The 23,243-nt window shown below is 38.7% G+C and overlaps 2 protein-coding genes and 1 long non-coding RNA gene across 3 annotated transcripts in view; 2 read left to right on the forward strand and 1 right to left on the reverse strand.

The window, feature by feature from the left end:
• The window catches only part of LOC134638004 (uncharacterized), a 95,969-nt gene that overhangs the window by 22,859 nt on the left and 49,867 nt on the right, over positions 1-23,243 (reverse strand). The window lies entirely within an intron of this gene.
• On the forward strand, positions 192-7,347 carry amer1 (APC membrane recruitment protein 1). The gene is made up of 2 exons (XM_063487958.1): positions 192-663; positions 2,609-7,347. Exon 2 carries the CDS (start codon positions 2,714-2,716, stop codon positions 5,765-5,767), a length of 3,054 nt encoding a protein of 1,017 aa, XP_063344028.1. The 5' UTR covers positions 192-663; positions 2,609-2,713; the 3' UTR covers positions 5,768-7,347.
• zc3h12b (zinc finger CCCH-type containing 12B) lies at positions 8,523-22,213 on the forward strand. Its single transcript, XM_063486415.1, has 6 exons — positions 8,523-8,594; positions 13,629-14,426; positions 14,567-14,706; positions 14,838-15,072; positions 15,363-15,469; positions 15,559-22,213. Exons 2-6 carry the CDS (start codon positions 13,792-13,794, stop codon positions 16,980-16,982), a joined length of 2,541 nt encoding a protein of 846 aa, XP_063342485.1. The 5' UTR covers positions 8,523-8,594; positions 13,629-13,791; the 3' UTR covers positions 16,983-22,213.

Consider the following 23,243-nt stretch of genomic DNA (forward strand, 5'->3'; position numbering starts at 1 on the left):
TATTTTGAAGATGCAAATATCGAATCACAGCTTTGCTATCGTATATTTCATTACAAAAATAAAAATGTGGAATTTATTTTTAATGAAATGTGCAACAATTTCATTTGAGAAATACGTGTACATTTTACTCATCGATTTTACTACGCCCTGCGATACACACGTGTGTCGTCACTAATATGCGCCGAAGAGACTCGTGAAAAGGAGATTTGGGAAAATTACCCAACAAGTCGAGAGAGGAAGTCATCATCCAGCATTTAAATGCAGTTTGTTTTCTTTGAAGGGGCGAACATCTTAAGTGGATGCAGCATGCGGCTAAACTAGACACGGTAATCTCATCCCGGGTCGGCTGCTCTGCGTGTATTTCCAGTACACTGCTGCTGCCGTGTGGTTTAACGTTACCACCGCTAGCAACTAGTGAGTCATATTATCACACACTGGTGAGTGCGGTTAACGCTGCTAGCAGAGCACCCCCAGCTACCTAACGGTACCTGGAAATAAATGAAACTATATCTGGTTAAAGCTACTCTGGGGCCACCGTCGACCACAAGCAGGCTGCTGTTTCCCAAAGTTCAAGCCAACTTAGCGTTAGCAGAAACGATGCACTGAGAGCTAACTTCGTCTCTTGGTCGAAGAGCCAACAACGGCAGAATGTGGCTTTAGCTGGTAAGTTTGTTTACTTCATGACTCACCAACCACTATTATGTTACTTGGCTAACGTTGTCATTAGTGTAGTTGACATGGAAGCCAAGGTCTATATTTACAGCAGCTACAAATAGGTTTAGGCTATGTGTAGTTGCTGGCGTTTTTCATTGGAAATGCTACCATTTGAAGTGTTTTTTAACCTTTCTTTTTTTTTTTTTTTTAAAAAAAAGGTTAAATCGCCGTCTTTGATCCGACGTTCGCCGCTAGTGTTTATTGTGGCATGGCAACCGCACAGCTGCAGAAAAGTCACATCTGTAGCGTTTAGCTTTTTTTTTTTTTTTTGCTTTTTTTTTACACCAACTCTGACTCAGAGTTAGCTGGCATAGTTTTAGCTCAGTTTTCTTTTAAATTATATCTGTCTTTTTCATTCATGAAAGTTCATATATAATTAATATAAGGCTGAATTCATCAGCTGTTTTTTTCCCCTCAAACAGAAATGTTATTTGTAACATAAATAGAAAGAAACAATATTCCTGGTGGGATACATCTTAAATGCAACCCTAGTCGAAGGCCCACCACAATAAATAAATATGTATGTATGTGTGTATTTATTTATTTATTTATTGAGCACCTGAAGTCTGAAAGAGACAGAGAGGGAGCTTTAGCAAGAGTAACTGCTGAGTAATGCTTTACAGCATTTGAGTCAAATTAAGGTCTAGACTGGACCATTGTAACATGTAGATATTTTTTTGTTTTTCTTCCACAGTCTTTATGTTGTAGATGTATTGCTGTGCTTGGGATTTTTTTTAATTAATTAATTAATTTAATTTTTTTGCACGACCAGCCCCAACCAAGCTTTACCAAGCTTTAGATCTTAACCTCTAGAATACTTTGGTAAACAGAGGAGTTTAAAGTCCTGTGGCTGCAAACAAGACCAAATGATCACCCCTCTAACACGTTACTATGAGATGTTTGTGATGATATATACGTGTGTTTGTGTATCTATGTGCATTATTATTCAAGTGCATTTGATTAGCAACACCTGGCTGATTCTCATGGAAGTGATAAGGGTGTACTGAGTTTTTTTTTGTTTTTTTTGTAATATTACATAGACTCCTGTTAAAACTTTCTATTTTAAAGATTGTACATCTTTAGATTTAGAGGGAGTCCCCTACTTATATATTATTTAACAACTAACAAGATTAAATTGAGAAAAATAAATCAGTTAGCCAATAACAGCACAGATAATTAACATTAACAAAACAGGATTAAGTGTAAAAGACTAAAATCACAAGCTGCAAAGAGGTAATGCATTCCTTGAACTGTAAAGGACTGCCACTGTACTGTAATAAACCCCATCAATGCTACTGTTAAATTCAACATGGCTCTATGTGTTTAAGATTTATTTTACTCTATATGCTAACCCTCCACTTAGTACTTTTGGTGGGAGTGGAAGTGCATTTTCTTTTCACTTTCATGTAGCTCAGCAGTGGTTGAAGATGGGAGGATGTTCCCTCGACAGTTAAAGCGTGTAGAGAACAGTTTAGTGTTGAGGATTCCAAGTGACTTGAATTGATACAATGGGTCCACTGTAGCTCTCTACCACACTGTCTGCTTCAGAGGAAGGAAATGTTCACAATCTCAAAAAGAAAACCCTCTGGGGCATAGATGCATTGCATTTTTATGTGGTTTTCTCTGCAGCTCTTGCACACATCCCAACCCTACCCACCTCCCCTTTGTCCTACCTGCACACTGTTTACAGAGTTAAAGTTGCAATTAAATAGTAAGGGGAATGCACTGCAAACCCACAAATGTAAAAAAAAAAAAAATTTATTAATTATTTTTTTAAAATAGAGAAACAGAAAAAAAAATTTAAACCAGGATAGGCATACAGTTTTAGGCAGTAGAAACCTTGATAAATGTTTAAATGTCAGTATTGATTGTTGTCTCAATTTTCGCAATACAGGACTCATCAGATGGAGGAGCTCACAGCAGTCATCCCATCAGCTGCTTTCTAAACTTCAGCTATTGTGCCTTTTATCAAACGTGTGCTCCTGTAACTGTGCTAGCCATGGCTTCTCGCAGTGTTGATGAGCCACCAAGTGATACCAGGAATTTACCATCTGTCTCCGAACAGCCTTCAAGATGTTACCCAGATGATGTCGCGGGAGAGCTTCAGCCAGACACCATGAATGCAACAGTGAAATCTCAAAAATCTGGAAAATTCAGGAGGACTGCCTTGACATTTTTCGGAGTTCGTAAAAGTATCTGTATTCTACCAAGCTTTTTTGGAGGAAGGAGCAAAAATCAGAACAAGTGGTCCTCTAAGAAAGGAATCAGCAAAAGCAAAACCCATGACGGGCTGTGCAAAGTCAGTCAGGATGATGGTCTAAGAAGCGGGTATGCCTCAGCTGGAGATTTTGAGTACCACAGCCAGAGGGACACTGTGGGAGAGCTCCACGGTAGCTGTCGCAATGAATGTAGTCATCCTGCTGCTGAGCAGAAATCACTGACTCTTGGTCGGCAAAAAAAGGGTTTGAGGAGTCTTTTTCACAGTTTTAAGCATCACAGAAATCACAGAAATGATGGACTGGCTAAAACTGAAGTGATTGCAATGTCCTCTCCTCACTACAAGAAAGAGGTGCCTGTTGTCCGGGACATCAGCCAGTTTGTCACAGAGTGCCTGGGATCTGAACCCAATGTGCCTGATTTTGTAGACGTCACAAGTGATATTTCCATTGGTCCTGAATGTAATGAGGCCGATGTGCAGACAGTGTTAGAGAGGAGTCTGGAGAAAGAAAGCCCAAAGTCAGAGGTTGACGAGCAGGTGAGTGATGATCAGCTGGAGGAAATGAATTTGATAGCCGTAGTCTCCAATGAGTATGAGGAGCCAGCTAGAGGAAATAGCGAGCCCTGTCTGAAACTTCAGATGATGTCGGAGACGTCCGAAACACCGGCTGGCTCGACAGATCAACTGGACATGATTTTTGGGGATGTCGCGTCATTGAAAAGCTTCGACTCCCTCACCGGCTGCGGGGACATCATTGCAGATCAAGAAGACGACAGCATCACAGAGAGTACAGTCTCTGGAGAGAGGAGCAGAAATGGAGGAAAGAGGGCTTCTTGTTATCTTACTTATCAGGGAGGCGGCGAAGAAATGGCCTCGCCTGAGGATTTGGATGAAACTTGTCTTCAGGATTTCTGGGGGAACAATAGTTCAAAGGAGGTCTGCTACAGTTGCAATCAAGACCACACAGACGTGACTGCTGAGCTGACGACATCCCACAATATGGACTTGCTGAATAGTAGCAGCGGACAGCAAGCCGGTGGCATGGACTCCTCCTCAATTGCTGATGTATTAACTCCTCAAAGTGAGCATCAGGAGTCAGTTCCAAATAGTGATGAGGGCTACTACGATTCAACTACACCAGGGCCAGAGGAAGGACGAGAAAAAACGGACAGATTTCAAACAGAAAGGCTACCCAGGGACAGTTACAGTGGTGATGCCCTTTATGAACTTTTTGCGCCTGACGAAAGTCTCGTGAGCCCACGTTATGAAAGCAAATCCAAACTTCCCATTTCAAAACAGGGTGACTATTCAAGTCAACCAGCTGATGTTACAGATTCAGCCTTTGTCCCAGAAATGAACAAATTACAAATAAGTGCAGAATTATATAAAGTTCATGATTTTCTGGAGATGCCCAGCACATGCAGTAACTCCTTGGAGCTGGCACACAGCGTGGTTTGTCGGCCAGAAATCGCTATGAATAAAAACTGTAACTTGAACTCAAAAGCCCAAGCTTCAGTCAGAGTAGATAATATAGAGCTGCATATATATGATCAAAAAGAAGATATGCTTGCTTCCAGCGAAAAAAGAGCCAAATCCATAAATGCTGACACTGAGAAAAGGCATAGCAGCTTGTCATTCCAAAACATGTCTGACCCAGACTTTGAAACGTTTTGTGAACCCAAAGAGGAACATCTCGAGGAAAACAAGCCTGTGGCTTTACCGTACCGAAATATCACTTCTCCGTCTGAAGATTCTAACAACGACATGGACGATGGGCAAACTGTGTGTTTTTCGCAGGCACTCGTGGACTTCACAAAACACACTCAAATGTTGAGCAACTTGCACGACAATGTGGATGACTTGGAGACAAATTCTGCCATCACTCCAAATGTGGAGGCCTTGCCTACCATAGTCACGTTTGATGTAGTGGATATGCATAATGAAGGTGAATACGATGAGCAGATTCACATGGAACTGGAGGAGGACATTTCATCGCCCTATCAGGAATTTGAGGAAAGCTACCTTCAAAAGGATGCATTTGCTGAATGTGACTATCAGATGTTAGACCTATATGAACAGAACATGATCAGTAATACATGGGCGGTTGCCAGTCTCCCACGGCACCTCGGCCTTACAAGAGTCAGTCAGTCCATGCCTAACCCATTGTCTCTAGAGAGGAGAAGTAGGTCTCTGGACACAGAAAGCCTTGAGTTGAAGATTCCTGACGCATACAGAGAGAACAGAGATGCTATCGTTTCCTGTCCTCAGACAGAAGAGGACTTGGAGAGAGATGCCTCACCATATTACAAGAAGAATGTAGTCGTGTCTGCATCAGAAGTTCGACACAGCAGCAACACTATGGCCTTATCATGGCAAACGAGGTCAGAAATGGCTTTAAGCCTTCCTCTGACAGATGGGGAAATCAGTGAAAAGATGCAGAGTCTCAGTCAAACCCAAGTACATAAACACAACATATTCTCTGTCACATCCAGCAGTGAATCCCAGCGTCTTTGCTCTAATATGTCGGACAGCGTCTCCTGTGATTTACTTTCACCGAACACTGAGCTTTACAATAGACAGTGCCACCCTCCTTTGCAGTTAGAGTCCTGTTTACCTCATAGCACTTTTGTTTATTCTGGAATGATGGAGGACGTAGCCGATGATATTGATGACAACGTTTTTTGTCAGACTGCCACTAATTTGCAATCCTATAATCAGTGTGGTAAAAGTCACCAGGTTGCAATGTCTCATACTGGGAGTCCTCTGAGCACATGTGTGTCTAAGGATGAAATGTCCACCATCAGTGAAACAAGAACACCAAGGGATGTGGTGTGACCTGTAGCCTGCAACAATCTTCCTGAGGCAACCTTGAAGTGGAAGGCTCTCAATTTTTCAGTCATACAGTTATTATAACATGTATATTTGCCAGCGAGTGTTTTTATGGTCAACCAATGGAGGAATGGTTGTTCAATTTTTATTTGCACAACTGCTTCCATTGAAAGGTTGTTGACACTGTGATAGAATGGAAGTGGAATGAAGTTTGGGAGCGTGTGACATCATTAGCACGATGCTTGGAAGTCAGATTTTTCTGACTTTATTCAGATTTTTCTGAATTTTCTGCATTTGCACAGTGAACAGTAGGTTATGTCAAACTGGTTACATATATGGTAGTCCATCAAAGGCATTTAAGGGAGTAATTGTTTCATTTGCATTTGTAACCGAATCATCTCATTAAGCTATTGAATTTCACTAGACTGTTCATGCCCACGTGTAGCCTCGGCATCCAGGCCTCAACAATAATGTCATACTTCGTTTTAGTGGGTATTCATTAGCCTGGTGTCCAGGCTGACCAAGTCCTGCTTACTTTGCCAGTTGCCTCTAAACACATGAATGCTTATGCTTTTAATGCCGGCTTATTTTTGTATTTCCTTTTCTTGCTTTTCCACAGCCTATTGCTCTCATGAGGGTTATGTTAGTCCCTCTTTATGCTCAGTTTATTTTTTTTTTTATTTTTTTGCCATACTGGTTTAAGGAAAGGACAAAAAGAAGTGTTAGAGAGAAGCACCTCCATGGGGTATATATGAATCACATTAAGCTGTTTCTATTTTTATCTTAATCTCAAAATGCAGGTAATTCTTACCAGATCCAGAACAAGATGAGCAGGTATTAGAAATGTACAGACAGTCATAGTTCATGCTTCAGCTGCTATTTGCTTTACATACTGTAGATAGCTTTGCAGAGCAAAGCTACATTATTTGTATAGCACATTTTACATGCAGATACCCTGTTTGTGAAAATGTTCTGCAGTAGTGCGTGTAGAAACAGCTAAGAAGTTAAATATGTTAAAAAAAATGGTTAGAGGCAACAAAATTAAAGGGAAAAAGCTACTATCACAGCCACAAGCTTAATGTTTGTTTGTAGACTGACAATCCAATCTGGCCTTTTTACTGTTTAGTTTTTTGTGTTGTTTTGTTTTTGGCTTATTTTGCAACAGCTTGACCACCTGTGAAGTGCAGAATTCTTACTAAAATGTTGCACTCCATATTTGTGCTACTGTAAGCTTGCAGAATGAACAAATGGCTTAGTTTTTGTTTTTTATTTTTATTTTTAATATAAACTGCTATTTTGTCCATGTATCAGTTTCTTGTGCATTACTGTTTGTTCAGTCAGAGGTTAAATTGTCAGATGATTGTCATAGATTTTTTTAACAGTAATATTAAAAGAAATGTCAGAGAATTTGTATTTATATTCTAAGCTATTTGTACACTGTAACATGTATTCTGGATTATTGCAAATTCCTTTGTTTTTCTTTTGTAATAGTTTTACAGTTACATTCAATTCATGTTACAGTGGGAAATTTCTCTTGAAAATCTGTTACTTATTGAAATGGAAACACTGCCTTAGGTAAAAATAAAGAAGCCAAAACGTTTTCCATTTTCACTCCTCTTGTTTTCTTGCACTCTTCTGTGTCCTTACAAGATTTTAAAACAGAACAGGTGCAGGACAAAAGAATAAGTGGTAGGCCTTAAACATGATCTACTGCAGATGGACAGTGCCTGAATATCATGTACTTAAGAAGTAGGGAAAAAGTCCAGCATGGAACCCGACACAGGACCTGACTGATGCATCTGGTCAGGAGAGGGGTACAACCGTGGGTATCTACAGCAATCTGTAAAACACTCTGGAGGCTGTGTTGTGGTTTGGAACTGCATTTCAAATAGTGGTGTTGGAGGTATTGTCAAATTAAGAACAAAGAGAAGTACAGTCAGATTTTGATCCACCTGCAATTCCATCTGGAAAGTGACTAATTGGCAACAGATTCATTTTTAGCATGACAATGATCCCAAACACACTTCCAATACAGTAAAAGCGTACCTGGATGATTCAAAACAAAACAACTATATAGCTCATTGATTGGCCTTCCCAAAACCGGGACCTCAAAATTACTAAAGCAGTGTGTGATCATCTTGACAGAGAACAGTATTCCTTTCGAAAAGCCTGGAGAACTATTTCTGAAGACTACTTATAAAGTTACAAGAAAACTGCCTAATAGAGTTCAGGTTGTGTTGAAAAATAAATATTGACATTCAAGCTTGTTAGAAATGAACAAACTCAGTATTTGCCCTGTTGTATATTTCCAATTATGTTTGCACATGTTTAAGTACATTTCTACACTCAATTCCCATTATCCTAGCAACAAATAAAGAAAAGGGTGACTTAATTGTTTTGACACACTACTGTATATATTGAAAGTACATGACAATAGTAAGTCACTCAATGCAACAAAAACAGGGCAGTTGGACTACATTGCACTTCTTATAAGAAATAACGCCTTGATTGGTGTTTATAACAAAGAGCTTCTCGTCATAGAATGTTTTTCAGAAGGCAGCGAAAACAAGTGTGCTTTTGTGTTTTTGCTTTGGAAAAACGACAGTTCTCAAACTATCACTACACGCGACCAGGAAAAAAAGCACCGTGAATGTTTGATAAAAACGCATGCTGAGATAGCAGGAGGAAGAAATCGGCTGTTTTGACCCTGGTGGCTTTTCACAGTTAAGGTTACTTGTTTCCTTCGCCTTATCTGGCAACCCTGACCAAACTGCGACAGCGCCAATGGCAGCAAAACATAACTGTTACAGGCGAGGAGGATGACAGCAACAAGGTGAGATGAGCATCGTTTGAATTCAGCGATGGCGGTGATATACGTGCAGAATATGTAAGGAATCGTAACGTATTGGTTTTGTTTTAGTTACATCTGAAATGTTAAATGAGCGTCAACTTTACCTTAAGTTACTATAGTATTCCGGCAAAAATGTTAGCACACGCTCAGCAACTGAAGCTAACTCACGTTAGCATATTAGCCTGTGATGCCTCTGAGATGGCTTTATGTTAGCTGAGTCGTTACCTAGCGTTGCTACCGTTAACCAAATAAGATACCTGGCTTCATTGACAAGGTTGTTGGTTAACTTGTAGCTTGCAACAGGCGTTTTCGGCCGTTCTCAAGCCATTGACGAATAGGACAAACCCTGTCAAGTTGTTGTTTTTATGTAGCGAAAATGTTGACTCCAGTTGTCTGAGTAGACTGGCTTGCTAGCGTATGCTAACCACAGCCCGGGGCCTAAGGGTGTCAAAGCAGTTATCTTTAATCAAACTGACTTTCAAAGACGACGTCTTGTGCAGTGGTCATGTTACAGCGCTATTGTAAAGAATGCGTTGTAAGTACAAACTGTCTTATAATGACATGTTGTTTAACCTTCCTTGCATCCCTCTGAACTCATGATGCTGTTGCTAAAGATATCAAGCACTTGAGGTTTTTGTATTGACGTGTCAGCTTGTTAGCAGAATCATTGCAATAACACAGCCCACCAAAGTTCATTCAGCAGTTCAGGAGGGTCACTAGGATTCATGTTCCATTTTAACCTTAGTTACAAGTCATGTAGTTTGTTTCCTGTAGAGGCAAAAACTTGCTCAATCTGAAAATGGACTTCAGTCATCACATGTAATTTTGTCTGCTGTCACTGTCCAACTTAGTGTGTGTGTTTGTGTTTGGATGCGTTCATGAAACACAGGATTAAATAGAGGAGTCTGTAAAAAAGCATTTAAAAAAAACAGCTAAACTGGTTAAGAAAAAATTCTGTCAGCAGACCAAAGTTGGTTGGACCTTAAGTGGTTAATAATATACAAAATTTAACTTGCTGGGAAGAGGGATCATGCCTTAAAGACCTAAACATATTTTCATGATTTATACTTTTGTTTGTATCACTATAATTTGTTATAATTCAGTTTTGTTTAATGATTGCACGAAGCAGAAACACCCTTGTGTCTTCAAGCACAGCAATCTATAAATAATGATGATACTTGGAAGAAACACCTTCCTTCCTGCTTGCCATGGATTATAACTGCAACTGTAAGTGACAGGAATCCACTAAGATAACTACTGAAAATTTGATGAAATTTGAAAGTTGATGATTAGGCCATATGATGAAGAAATTAACATTTTAAAATTTAAATTGAATTTTGTTTTGTTGTATTTTTTTCTTTTTTTTTTGCAGTGAAAACTGCTGTTAGAGCTTGTGGAAATGTAGTGCCAACCAGCATTAATTCTTCCTGTTATACATCAGATGTCTGAAACACTGATCAGGGTCAATGAGGAAATGACATTTTATCTTTCTTCACTGGTTTCCCTGGATGACATTTTATTTCCTTCTTATATTGAATCATATCCAAGTAAAAAAAAAATCTAAATGAAGTTATTTCCAATACAGTTCCAGATTATCGTTATGCACCCTTATGCTAGTACAAATAATATGCACATGTTGTCTTCTATTGACTTTTTGATACTTTAATTGGTGAGCCACAGATGTAGAGCGCCTTCCTATTGCAGTTTTGGGGTCATGGAGTATGTTGAAGGAGTATGTAGGACGTATGTTTACACAGAGTACTGGAAACTGGCTGTGCTGATTATGTATTTACATTTTGTGTTTAGCAAAACCACAAAATATGAGAACAAGGATCGAAAGATGTAATGTTTTCTTAGTTCTATGTAAAGTAATGGAAAAGTGTACCAAAGTAACAATTTTAAATTTATTTCCTTTATCACACTGGTGATTTAGCTGGTGGTTTAAGGCGTCAGCCTTGATTTCAAGATGTATAACAACACAAGCATTAAATGTAGCACCAGCTTGCTGTGTACTGCAGTTTATTCCTGGTTTGTTCTGGATACTAATGTTGTGTCAGCTTCACGAAAGATGGCTTCACAGGCCTGCCTCACTTGTTGCTATGAAACAGATCTGCATGAGCCTGTGTGTGTGCAGGGATAGTCTGGAGGTCTTGCTGAGACTAAGCCTGTGAATCTGGAGGTGGAAGGGAAAGGATTGAAAGAGCTCTAGCTCTTTTTAAACACGTATTGATGTGCTCATAAAATGTTGTAAATGACAGTGGGTTGTGTGAGCCTTTGTGCTGTGTCTGCCACTAATCCTAGAAGTTCCACAACAGTGCCTCATCGCCCTCTCCTTCATCCTTCTTTCAGCTGTGTGCTTAGATATTCAAACCATGGTTTGTTCTCTGTCCTTACACAAGTAGTGATGAGGAATGAGACTAGGCTCTATTGATGCAGTAAGCCTACACAAAACACTGACATCACAAGGTATGCTTGTTTAGCCATAGATTGACCTTCAAAGTAGCTCCCATGAATGTCGGTGCCTGTGCAGTGTTTTGCCAATACAGTGACGGAGTGTTATTACATGAGCCAGTGCTTAGAGTCAGACAAATGCTTCAGTCAATTTTCACAATGCCAAGACTGGCTTTTCCTTTTATAATGCTCACCCCAAACAAAGGTCTAAATGTCAGTTTTAAAATTTTTAAATCACTGCTTCATGAGTTTTGATGTAGAGTTGTATCGCAGCTGTGGTGTTCTGCATTTACTGGCTGCGTGAAGAGAGATGATGAGCTGTGTTTGTGTTAGTCGTGACTGGTAAAACGGAGTTAGCTGATGACAAGGCTGTGTTGCTAAGCAACTCACATCATGGGCTGTGCCTCTTGAAGCTCGAAGCTGGCTGTACTGTCTCTGCAAGACTGGGGGAAAGTGTAGTATTGTGTGTGTGTGTGTTCATTAGAGTACTCACCATGGACATTATTTGATTATCAATATCCATGTGTAAAAACAATGTGCACTCTGAGCCGTTGGCAGCGTGTTGTGGTTTAGACTCCGAGCACCCCAAAATCCCCGCAGTGCTTTACCATAAAACAGCTTTGCTCCCTGTGGAATTCTCCTCAATTCAGATTGATTGTCAGGGGATTAGTGGTGCAGGCTTACACTGTTCAGCCCACACTTTGTCTCAGGTTATGTTAACTCGTATACTTACACCCCATGTATGTCTGACTTCAATGTTGCTTGGAAGTTAAAATATGGTGTTTATTTTAAATACCTGTGTGATTTGTATGGGGTTTTTTTTGGGGGGGGGGGGGGGGGGTTTAACCAGAATGCTGTGATTTTCATTTTAAAACCAGAAAACTAGAAGGACTATGCACTAGGCAAGAGATCAGTGACACTTTAATGTTTGTATCTTTGGCTTTCGTTTGTCCAAAAATTGAGATTGTTGTATCTGTATGCTACATGAAAATAAGCAAAGAAATATACACAAATCTGTTTAGGTTTATTGGTAATTTTAGTTTATAAATGCAACACCTTGTCAGGTACTTTGCTGTAGTTTGTAATTACTGCTTAAGATACATAATTGGTTGTCAGATTTTTATGAATTAGTGGTCTGTGTGTGTGACATGTTACTTTTCATTAAAAATGCAATAAAGCATAGTTTTGTAGTTATAATTTTATAGTCAAGTATAGTTTGGGGATATTGCAAGTGAAAATAAAATGATTTTTTTTTTGTTGGAGGGAAGTAGGAAAAGTTCATTATGTTCCTCCATTTGTCAATGAGTAACCATGCCTGACGGCTACCAAAAACAAGCGCTGCTTTAACTCTTTCACCCCATAAAGATGGTATATGAGGATCTCCCCAGTACACTTAGTGTGATCTCTGACTTCATCATTAACTTCTGATACTGAGTCATTTTGTTCTATAAGCAGGCCTGAAATGTGACAGAAAAGGGCTTCATGGGTTACTACTAGTAGGGTTTGAAAGGGTAAAGAGTAAAAACATTGCAGTTGTGGCCCCCAGCATCATAATTAAGGGGAAAACCCACCCATGGCAGTTATTTGCTAATTAAGAATCCAGTGTCTCATGTAGCAGTGTCAGGCAGACCAGTCAGCATGTGTGATTATTGTGCTCCATTTGCCTGAATAATTCAGTCACTTACTGCAGATGGTATTGTTTCTTGCTGGTGGAGAACTTACTGGTCTACCACAAGTAGGGGCAGAAGACTGGGACTCAAAAGTGTTTTCCCAGGTTTTATTGGAATTTGTTAGAAGACATAATTATAGACTAATTTGATATATATTTCTGAGTTTAGTATTCTTAGTGTTTTCTATTAAATAATCTCAAGTACTTACTTTACCTTTCAACATTACCTTTACTATGTATAAAAGAAAGCTGGGAGCACCTACTGTACTTACAACTGAAAATCTGTCATCCCTTCTAAGTTAGTATTACGCTGGACCATCCTGGAACCAAAAGCAAATCTCTGATATGGGATATGGGACCCTCCTAACCTGCCATGCAATCCAGTGGTCCTGTTTCCATACCACAGATTGTACTAAAGATTGACATCACTCATTGGTTTACAAACTCCTGTTCTAAAGCCCTGAAATGGGCATTTTCATATGAGCACAGTCGCTTTGAGGCACTTATATTGTAAGGTAAAGACCTTACAATAATAAAGATAAAACCCAACAATCAAACAACCCTCTTTGACCAAGCACTTGGCAACAGCGGGAAGGAAAACTCCCTTTTAACAACTCATGAATTCTATTTATAAATTGTCACAAACAACAGGAATGCATATATATTCGTCAAATAAGATAAAATAACCTTGTCTTCAAATGTGGACCAGCCATAGTTGCCACACAAAAACCCCCATTTTAGGAAAGGAGGGGCCAAACTTACTATATCGTTGTTAGATTCATTCTGGTATCTTCCCTCAGTGTCTTTTTTTGGTCTAACTTCAGATTAGGCGCTCAGGAAAAAAACTGATTGATGAAAGAGACATATTGACCCTTATTTTTGTTGCTTTCTTGCAGGATTACATAATTTGATTTTACCTGCTCACACAGTAGAGGCCGTAACCCTTTGGCCTGGAGGAGAAGCCTGCAGTGCTAAAAGTCCATCCCTTAGCATGATTAGCTGGTTGTGGTGGAGGTGAGGAAGCATGGAGTGGAAATTTGGGGTGTCAAGACAAACGTGATGACAGCATGGTCCATGGTGGAGAAGCTCAAAATGGAAAAACGCCCGTGCAGGGAGGAGAACATTGACTCAAGCGAGGCGCAGCATGCCACTGACGAGTCTGAGGATGGAAGCAGCTCAGATAGCGAATCGGAAGAGCAGCAACATCGGAGGGTTCAGGTGAACAGCAGTAGCTGTAAGAGAAGGGAGCCACTGGCTGTAACAAAACCCCACCGACAGCTCTGTCGCTCCCCATGCCTTGATCGGCCCAGTTTTTCCCAGAGTAGCACTGTGCAAGACTTTCGTGAGGATGAGACCAACGCAGTACCAGGGGCTAAGCCCGCCAGTGAGCGAGAGTACCAAACTAAGATGGAATTTGCTTTGAAGTTGGGCTATTCAGGAGAGCAGGTTGAAACTGTGCTCAACAAGTTAGGGTCTGCTGCGCTTATTAACGATGTTCTTGCCGAGTTAGTACGGCTCGGAAACAAAGCAGAGCCTGAAAACCAGTCTTGCAGCAGCAGTACAGCCACGTCAATATCACGCTCCCCCTGTGTTAAAGAGACTGTTAGTCCCGAAGTGTCAGTGGAAGAGGAATCTGTGGATAGTTTTGATAACCTCAGGCCTATCGTCATCGATGGCTCAAATGTGGCAATGAGGTGAGGGACACAGAGACTTAGACTCACATTGAACTGGTCTGTGCTCTGTGCAGAATAAACGTATTGTCCTGAAGTATTTTCCTTTAATAGTCAGCTGTTCCATGAAGTTAACTAAACCTAATACTGTTCTGTTTTGATAGCCACGGAAACAAAGAGGTGTTCTCTTGTCGTGGCATCCAGCTTGCTGTTGAATGGCTTCTGGAGAAAGGACACAAAGACATCACTGTGTTTGTTCCAGCCTGGAGAAAGGAGCAGTCAAGACCCGATGCCCTCATCGCAGGTGACTGTGCATTCACCTTACATCATAACACTGGTGCTATTTAAAGAGCAGCCTTTTAACTTGCACCTGTTTATTATAATAAACTGTTACCAAACTGATACACATAAACTCACTCAGTATTCCTCTTTCAGATCAAGAAATCTTACGCAAGCTGGAGAAAGAGAAGATCTTGGTTTTCACCCCGTCTCGGAGAGTTCAAGGCAGGAGAGTGGTGTGCTATGATGATCGCTTCATAGTGAAGCTGGCTTATGATTCTGATGGAATTATTGTGTCAAATGACAACTACAGAGACTTGCAAAATGAGAAGCCAGAATGGAAGAAATTTATAGAAGAGCGACTCCTAATGTACTCATTTGTCAATGACAAGTAAGAAACTGTCACTGTCATTTTATGGCATAGCTATACTATGTAAAATGCTTTCATGAATACCACTTTAGACTGTACAAATAAAGTGTCTTTTAGAAACGTGTCGGGGTTGTTTTATGTAAATATAAAATAGAAGTAAAATTATTTGTTAAATCAACAAAATAAAGACTATATATGTTGCATGAACTGTTGCATTTTTATATTGTGATCTATAGTAGACAATAGGAGTTTTTGAATTCTATTCTGTGGTAGACACTTTTACATTTAATAATAAATATTTTTGTTATTAGGTTTATGCCACCTGATGATCCATTGGGAAGACATGGACCAAGCTTAGAAAATTTCCTGCGCAAACGCCCCGTTGTTCCAGAGCACAAAAAACAACCTTGCCCCTATGGTAGGTTCTTTCTTCAAAATACTGCTATTCTGTCTGGGTATTCAATGTGTTTGATTTTCTTAACTTAATCTTCCATTTCTTTGTACAAGGGAAAAAATGCACATATGGACACAAGTGCAAGTACTATCACCCAGAGCGTGTCAACCAGCCACAGCGCTCCGTGGCTGATGAACTACGGGCTTTTGCCAAATTGTCTGCAGTGAAAACAATGAGTGAAGGGGCTTTAGCTAAATGTGGGACTGGTCCAGCAACAGTAAAGGGGGACAGCAACTCTGAGGCCAAACGCGTGGCACCCAAACGTCAGTCTGACCCCAGCATTCGTTCAGTGGCCTGCGAACCTCCAGAGGCACTGTCCGCCATTAGGAAGTCTGAGACAAATTCAGTGCCTTCCCTCGTGTCTGCTCTCAGTGTGCCCACAATGCAGCCAGCCAAGAGCCACGCAGCTGGTGCCTTGAACACACGATCAGCCAGCAGCCCAGTGCCAGGTTCTTTGCAGTTTTCTCACAGTTCTCTGGAGCACATGTCTAGTGTACAGTACCCTCCTATTTTAGTTACTAATAGTCATGGCGCCTCTGTAACATATAGTGAACAGTTCCCAAAGTATGACTCAGTTAGTGACCATGGCTATTATTCACTGCACAGTGATTTTTCAAATATGAGCATGAGCAGCATGCATAATGTTGACAGTTTCTGTAGCATGGAGCACGAGCATGTGTATCAGAGAAACCCCAGCCACTGCCCTGAATCCTGCCTCAGCCATTCAAACAGTGACTCGTTCTCGTCTTATGGGGACCTGTACCCAAGCTCTGTGGACAGTAGCTTAGAGGAGAGTATGAAGGGGCAGCAGCAGTCTCCCGCACAGACTAGGATGCAAGCGTTCTCCCACGGGTTTCGTCATGAAACGCTGACTAGGGTACAGAGTTACGGACCAGAGGAGCCCAAGCAAGGCCCACGTAAGCAGGCTGGGTCTCATCTAGCACCACATATCCAGCATGCTGCAGTGGGAGCCAGGTCCAGCTGTCCTGGAGATTATCCCCTAACTCAGAATGTTCTCCCACCTTTGTCCTCACAACCCACACGCTCGCTAGGTATGACTCGTATGGACAGCATATCGGATTCGAGGCTATATGATAGCAACCCAATGAGACAGAGGCGACCTCCACTGTGCCGTGAGCAGCATGCAAGCTGGGACCCTCTCCCTTGTGGTAATGAGTCCTATGAATATCATTCATATCCACTGAGTAACAGCTTGATGCCATGTTGTGAGCGGGTGATGGTCCGCAGCATGCCAGACAAAATGGAACAAATCTGGAACTCGCCATGGGAGGCCCCATCTGGAGCTGAACACCAAGAGCGGTATGCTATCCCAGACCACCAGTATCAAACATACAGGAACCTTTGTAACATCTTTCCTGCTTACATAGTCCACGCTGTAATGGAGAAGAACCCTCATTTGACAGACCCGCAGCAACTTGCCGCTGTCATTGTTACAAAACTGAGGTCATGCCACTGAACAGTTAATTGTATGAAACCTTCAAAATGGATTTAATAAGAGAAATGAGGATTTCTTTGCAAAGATAGGCACATGTTAAATGTTGCTCCATGTGCAACGTCTGCCCTCAGGAGTTAGTCGTTTTTAAATGTTTCTGGTAGGATAGAGGACATTTTTGTATGAAGTGGGGTGTAGCTGATACAAGCCAACACCTTATTAGAAATCTGGTTCATAACGTATTCATACTACCTGAGCAGGAACAGGGAAGCAGCGTCTGTTTAACATGAAAGGTAATTCCTGTATTGTCGTTAACCTTTGGCAGTACTGTACGGTGTCCCTTAATGTGGAACATAATACTGCTGTATTTAAATGATGTTACATGTTGTACTAAGTTGTAGAGGCTGAAAACAATATGAAATATTCAATCCATTTTGTAAAATATATAAATAAAGTAATGTGTGAAATAAAGTAAAATAAGAAATAATGAAATCTAAACTCATTATATGTATTTATATATACAGATGACACCACCTGTCACCTTTTAATCAGCGTTCAGCTTTCAAGGTAAAAAGCTGTTAACAGAATTATCAGTTTTTGCTCCTGTTAGCTGTAAAAGTCATTAAAAATGAACTCCTTGAAACACACAACACAGATAAAGAACTTTTAGATTTCCTTTTATTATAAGGCTGCAAAGGCCACTTAGCTAACAAGCTAACATTCTAGGTAGGTTGTAAGCACAGAAGACAGTTTATTATAGGAATTAAAATTGGTTGATTAATTCAGAGAGCAATCTTTTAAAGACTAAAAACACTAATTTATTTCTTCATTTCAAATCAACAGCTTGATATTGGCACTTGTGAGCTAATCGACAAGCTTGCTAGCTAGTTAGCATTAGTTGGCAAACACAGTAACAAAACTAAGGAAGTTTATTTACTTCTTTATTTGATTTCGGTAGCAAGAGAGAGGTATTTAAAATATGTATCTGTATTGAGATGAAGTCATAAAAATACTAATTGGACTGTTGAAATATTACTTTAAACTTGATTTTAACCATCAAACAGTTCCAGAAGTTACTGGTTTATTCATGTATTTTACAGAGGTGAACATGTTTATTTCATTTAAAATTGTATAGCTGGGTTCTGTTTGGAGATAGCTTACCATCATAATTTAAGACTAAACTGAACCCTAATGTAATTGTAATTAATTTTTGTAATATTGAATGTGCGTATCAGTGTGAACAATTGAATGAGTAAACGAGTTAGGTAAATAACAGCACAGGAAATAATTACATGGTCCTATCACCCACATTTGCCTAATTAGATTAGCCATAAAGCACGTCAACATTTGTACAACGGCTTTAATGAAGATCCTGTTCAGGTGCTTTGAATGCGTTATGAAAGGCATTTAAAGTGTTTCTGATGCAGTGGAACTATAAGTAACCATGCAGTCTGCCTCTGCTGTAAATAATATTTATGATATGTTTTCTTTTGTTTGTTTGGGCTTTTTTGGGGGGGGGATTTATTTTGAAGATGAGTAAGAGGGAGGTAGGTATATACCTCACAGCATGAACTATGACATTTTATGGCCTTATATCTGAGTGACCTCACACTTATTCATTGTCCAATTGGTTTCGGTGAACGTCTTTGTCATTGAAGCCTCATAATTTCAAATGTAAAGCACTATCTCAGTATCTAAAGAGATATATTTTCTCAGCCTCACTTAACAAAGCTACTATTTTGGTAGAATTGACAGTGCACAAAGCAAGCCAAAAAAATTATTTGACTTGTATATATGTGCACATGTACATATGATCACACAAAAGCCATTATTTCAAAGTCATTTATAAGCTGCTAAATAATGCCAAAAAAAATAATTTATATAGTGTGAGTATTCAAAATAATTTTAGTTCACAGGATCAATTGGATTATAGTATAAAAAGAGCATATGTGTTTGGATAATTTATATAGTGTACTGTATAGTTAGCTGTCTGATTTTATTGGATGCTACATCCAGGACTTTCCTCTTTATAAAATTGTCAAATCTGTTGTGCTAATCCTTTTCAGTGTGAAGTATTCAAAGTATCTTTGTTTCACGCAGTAGTTCTATTGGACTTGTTCAAGTTGCCACTGGAGCAGTTTGTTTTCAGGTGCAAGTCAATTTATTTTCTAACTACTTTTACATGCACCTTGATTGTGTGATCATTTGAGCTTTAGTCAGTTACCTAATTCTGATTCATAAAAAAAGAAAACTTTTGTCTTCACTTTAAGTCATCAAGTGCTAATGTGCATGACACACCTAAGCCAGGGAAGGTGGTATCACTGTGGCAGTTATCTAGCAAAAATCCAAGATTACTGCATCTAAAGTTATTATATCCAAAGTCTAGTCCAGTTTGTGGTGAACAAATCTGTGGATTTTAATATTAAATGAAGTGGTTTAGTATATTAAATTGAACAAGTGCATTTCTAACATTAAGAAGGTTTTTAGATGGAAATATGCATGCAGTAAAACATGCTCCCCTATAATAGAGCACATCTCCTCACATTACATTTAGTTCAGTTGCGCCTGTAAGAAATATTTTCTTGTAGAAAGTAATTTCTTATATAACGTACATGCACTTAAAATATGGCAAAGTTGATTGAAACTGCAGAAAGGAGACTTTTTACTCCGTCAATATTCCAGTGCACCTAAATAAGTCATCCGATCTCATGCCCTTACCTGACTTCCAGCTTCCTCTCATGTGCATGTAAATGTGGTAAAACTGAGAATTCATTGCTCCTGGCTATGATGTGACTTTAGTAGGGACATTGGAAGTTGTAGAAGTATATTCTTTGAGATGGAAACAGTGTTTACTATCATAGTTAATTGTTTGCACAAGGAATTCTGATACCGACTGAACAGTTGCCTGATGTTATTTATCAGATAACTCTGAGGATCTGGCTTGAATAGTTAGGCCTGGTAGTAAAATAAATATTCTGATATTTTGTAAAGTATTAGGTTTAAATAACAAAAATTTGAATAAACACATATTAAATACATTTCTGTGAATGCTTGAAAGCATGTTGGAGATGAAATTTTCTGTATGGCTTTTTATAGGAGGCTGGACTGCTAATATACAGATGTACAATACACATATGTGCAGCTGGTCTCTAAGGATTGTGGAAAGATTTGGTTGTGCCTTGCAGCACACTGCTCTCAGGATGCTTTCACTTTTCTAATTTTAAGTCTTTCCTGCCAAAACCAGCGGTTACTGGCAAAAGTGTACTCTGATCTAGTAGTTATATATAGATATATTTGTGAAATTCCTACATGTAACATGTAGTACCTTAAATTAATTATTTATGGTTGAGACATGAAGATGGCATTGCAAAACTTTGTACTTTTTGTGAATATCCTCTTTATGCACCTTGAGCGTTCAAACAGCGAACTAACAGGCTGGATTCATGTGGTGCAACTTCAGAAGGTGTTTGTTTTCCATATGGGTGTCTCTGTAGCCAAAGACAAATGTGGCAATATTAAAAAGTACTCAAAGAAGTTGTTTTCTTGATTTGCTCATGGTTTTTGTAAAAGTAATGCTGATTGGAAAGTGTTGAACCAGGCCTTTAAAATTTCTGCCCTTATCAAGCCTAAAAATGATGACGTTGGGTACTAAGTTTGGTATCTGACTTCTGATACTAGGCGGTCAGGCCTGGCATTATTCTGCTTCAAACAATACACTTGCAGAAGTTGTACTATGTAAAGCCAACCCATATAGCAGAACCATGCTCCTAACGCATTTAAAGGGAAATGCCACTTATTTTCAGGGTTCAGGAATGGTAACCCCTAGGCCTGCTATTAAAGTGCACAGTGGTTAAAGGCTCATTTGTAAAAGATTCAATTGAGTTTCAACAAACAACAAAAATACATTTGGTGTCAGTTTATAAATGATAAAAAAATGATTAAAAATGCTATAAATTAATGTGTAGCTCACATTTTAGAAAACGAAGCTGCACCAGACTATCACAAAGCTGTCTATTTGTCATTTATTCTATGAACGTGTTCATGAATTTTTAAACTGAGTGGTATTACTCTTTAACAAGGCTAATTATGTGAGCCTGACCTTGTCTCCTTGGTGGTGCTTTTAAAGATGCATATATATATATATTTCTTTGTAATGTTTAGCTAGAACCGTAATATGTAGACATAAAGAAAAAAAACTGTTGAATGTGTTTTGCCCAAAATGATTTTTGGGCTTTGCTGACTTTGTTTTTCATGAAAAAAGACGAGGCCACGTTAGGCCAGCTGTCTGTTCATGAGAAGGTGAAACAAACTGCCTAAATGTTTCTTCATGTGAAACAATCAGATTGCAAGGCTGCTGTCAAGGTTGTTTCTGGCATTTGGTTAAAAGTTTGCGTGCCATCCTTTCCCTTTGAAATAATTGAATTGATCTATGCTCCAAAAACTTTGCAAAAACACTGAAGCGATGTATGCTACAAGAAACGGCTCTAACTAAAAAACAAAACAACAACAACAACAAAAAAAATTGGCTTTGTTGCTAATTGTAGCACCAAATTAAGATCAGTAGTTTGCCTTTTTCACTTAGAAATATTTAACCTTATTGAGGTCCATATTCAACATGAACACTGGAATAGTCCATTGGCCATGAGCTAAATTGTGCATGTACTTCACTTAGTAACTGTAATGTAGGATGTAGGCCACAGCATAAATCCACCAAAAAGCAAATGGTCTGGGTTTGTTGTTATAATGTTTTGTGTTAAATCTGGAAACTTGTTTGGCAATGGACCACTTCCAGGATAAAAATAAAAACCTCATTATTTCTGCTAAATACTTTCAATGTACCAATCTTTCTTCTTTTTTGTTGTTGTTGTTGCTTTGGATAAATGTTACAGACCATACTGGTGGTTTTTAATCCTCTCCCTTCCTTTCTAAGTGCCGCAAACAGCTAAGTCACAAATGTCTAGAATTGACTTTTGCTTGTTGATACAAATTGTATCTATACCTTGAATGTAACAAAATATGAAATGTATAATATGAAAATAGTTTTGTTTAAATAAAGGGGGAAGAAAAAACAATGCCATAATGTTTGTGACACTGTGTGTCACTGGGAGTAGCCCACTGGTATGTACTTATTCTTACTGGGTACAGTAGTTAAATTACAGGGACATTTATGTGCTACATAAACGTGCACAGATACCCTGTGTACAGCAGTAAGCATCGTGTCCTCTCTGTACATAGTGTCATATATATATATATATATATATGTGTATATATATATATATATATGTATGTATGTGTATGTATATATGTATGTGTATATATATATGTATGTGTATATGTATGTGTATATATATATGTATGTATATATGTATGTGTATATATATATGTATGTATATATGTATGTGTATATATATATGTATGTATATATGTATGTGTATATATATATGTATGTATATATGTATATATATATATATATATATATATATATATATATATATATATAATTTAAAAAAATTAAATTAAATATACACTGCTGTGAAAAAGTATTTGCCCTCTTCTTAATTATTTTTTAAATTTTGGATATTTGTCACATTTAAACATTTCAGATCAAACAAATGTGATTTAATGTAGTTTTTAAATGATGATTTTGTTTATTCAATTTAAAAAGCTAGCCAAACCTACCTTTGGCTTAGTATATTAAATAGTCATTTAAAAAACTGCATTTTGTATTTACTTGGGTTATCTTTGTGTAATATTAAAATTAGTTTGATCATGTACCTGTGACAAATATTAAAAAAAAAATCAAGAAGGGGCAAATACTTTAACAGCACTTTTACAGCGCAATCTGTAAATGTAACAGGTATTTAACTTGTTTTAAGTTGTTAAAATTATTTTGTGTTGTAAACGTGTGCATCTATTTCATCTGATCTGATATGTCTTTATGCTATTTAAATGGGAATTTAAATATTTTTGGATATATTTTGCTGAATAAAATATGCCAAAGTTATTCTTGGGTGGCTTTGTTTAAAAAAAAAAAAATAATAAAATAAAATCTTGTGATTCAGCACACGGGTTGTCATGCAATGTATTCTATATTTTTGAGGACAAAGGTTTTCTTTTTCACACACTGTAAGCAAAGGGTAACTCAGCAACAAACGCAAATCAGTGCATAGCCTGGCAGTTTAAAAATGGTTAAAAGCACGATACAAAATCTGCAGTCTATCATTGGCTGATGTCTGGGTGCCAAGTGATGTCACCATATACCATCCACACCATTGGCAAGAGTGA

The sequence above is a fragment of the Pelmatolapia mariae genome, linkage group LG10_11 (genome assembly GCF_036321145.2).
Source record: "Pelmatolapia mariae isolate MD_Pm_ZW linkage group LG10_11, Pm_UMD_F_2, whole genome shotgun sequence".
NCBI lineage: Eukaryota > Metazoa > Chordata > Actinopteri > Cichliformes > Cichlidae > Pelmatolapia > Pelmatolapia mariae.